Here is a 2,054-nt window from a genome sequence, read left to right as displayed (position 1 = left end):
GGTTATGACATACTGGAGTGCTGAGACAACTTTATAGGTTATGACATACTGGAGTGCTGAGACAACTTTATAGGTTATGACATACTGGAGTGCTGAGACAACTTTATAGGTTATGACATACTGAAGTGCTGAGACAACGTTACAGGTAATGACATACTGAAGTGCTAAGACAACGTTACAGGTTATGACATACTGTAATGCTGAGACAACTTTACAGGTTATGACATACTGAAGTGCTGAGACAACTGTAAAGTTATCTCAGCACTCCAGTATGTCATAACCTGTAACGGTTATGACATACTGGAGTGCTGAGACAACGTTACAGCTTATGACATACTGAAGTGCTGAGACAACGTTACAGGTTATGACATACTGAAGTGCTGAGACAACGTTACAGGTTGTGACATTAAACATAATCAAAGTTCTTAGACTGAGAAATATAACGTTATTTAAAACTGATGGTTCATATGTTTACAGCTAAAAATGTTGAAATACATTTCATCAGAAATAAACTTGAAAACAACAAAACCCCTACCTTTTGTTCAGTGATTTCCTGTTTTCTTTGTTCAAGCGCCCTCTGTTGTTCATTAGTATGATCAATAATATTCTTCCCTCCACTAAGGAGCTTACTTTGCATTGCCTAAAACAAAACGAAAAATTTATGGTAAGATAATAATTTTATCAAATCTATTTATAATAAAATACAACTTAAAAGTTCTACTAAAGTTTCAAACTGTCACAGTTGACGTAACTGTTAATTTTTCTCTTCTATAACTAAGTTAGAATATGTATCTTTAAGCACACATACATATATACAGGTATTTATTGGCTGGATGTAGAAAGCTTTTAAACTTCCACTAATCATTCTGTTGAACACTTTCCAGACAGGTCACGGGTGAAAGGCTATGTCACCTCATTTGTTAACTCACATTCAAAATGTTATTGAACTACTATTTTATGAATTTATGTCAATAAGTTTGGTATCAAATTGTAGGTTATAATTCAAATTTTAGTATTATGCCTTACTCAGTTTCTTAATTTAAAAGTAAATTATAAAAAAAACACAGATAAACATCAATTTTTGTGTCACGTGTTATGTTAAATGCAGCACTGGTTCATATTAGACATTTGTGAAGTCAAAATACTAAGTCTATAGTTTTGTATGAATTAGGAACTCAAATTACCGATAGTTACAAGCTAGAATATAAAATAAGAAGGTCTTATCTTTTCAATTTGCTAAGATATTGCTTATGTAATAAATCAAACACAGTGGAACCCCACCCACCTCTTTCCATTTTTGGAGATGCTCCCTTATATACACTTACTTCAATATATGACATGAGTAACCAATTGGAAGCTCAGAATGTCCCCCTAGTGGCTTTCTCAGCCATTTTAATGTGTTTGGATACCATCTCTTTCTTTCAAACCAAGATTTTAATGAGGTAGGTCATGTCTTTAGTCTGTATATATAAAACCTAAAAAAATTATTTTGTTTCACAACCTCTACGTGCAAAAGTTTAAAAGGCTTAGCAACCTATGTCAAGTAGCAACCGAGTACAAAGGTTGTAACGAGAAGAGATAATTGTTTGCTTTACTTCTATATTTACTGCTCTATGTTTTAAGAAAAATATGTTTAACAACTTATTTCTAAACAGTAATAATCTATATACACAGTGTGGTCACAAGTAAATAGACACCATCTTTTCAGAATAAATGAACATTTTCAGTCATATTCACATGAATTGATATATCTATAATTTAATTAATATCTAATAGATCTTCCTTTCGCTTCGTGGAGTTCGTTGATCTTTAGGGGCATCGTGAGAATCATCTCGTCAATTTTAGATTGTTGGATTTTCGCCCACTCTTGCTTCAAAACTTGGAGTAGATTGCTATTCAAAGTTGGTCTTTTTGGTTGTTTCTTGACTTGCCAGTTGAGTATGGCCCAGACGTTTTCAATGGGGTTCATGTCAGGAGATTGGCTCAGCCAGGGCCACTTCTGGAGACCATTTTCTTCTTGCCACTTTTGGGTGTTTCTAGCAGTGTGACGCGGT

The 2,054-nt window shown here is 33.8% G+C and overlaps 1 protein-coding gene across 1 annotated transcript in view; it reads right to left on the bottom strand.

Annotated features, from left to right (window-relative positions):
* Window positions 1-640, bottom strand: part of LOC106476451 (kinesin-II 95 kDa subunit-like) — a gene marked incomplete at its 5' end in the record, with an annotated part of 5,452 nt that extends 4,812 nt beyond the window's left edge. The window contains one exon of the mRNA XM_022380320.1: window positions 536-640. Within this exon, the coding sequence (XP_022236028.1) occupies window positions 536-640 (105 nt within the window). The remainder of the gene's footprint in view (window positions 1-535) is intronic.
* Between the last annotated feature and the right edge of the window lie 1,414 nt (window positions 641-2,054).

This window comes from Limulus polyphemus, unplaced genomic scaffold, assembly GCF_000517525.1.
Source record: "Limulus polyphemus unplaced genomic scaffold, Limulus_polyphemus-2.1.2 Scaffold10614, whole genome shotgun sequence".
Lineage (NCBI taxonomy): Eukaryota > Metazoa > Arthropoda > Merostomata > Xiphosura > Limulidae > Limulus > Limulus polyphemus.
This window is presented reverse-complemented; position numbering and strand designations above follow the sequence as displayed.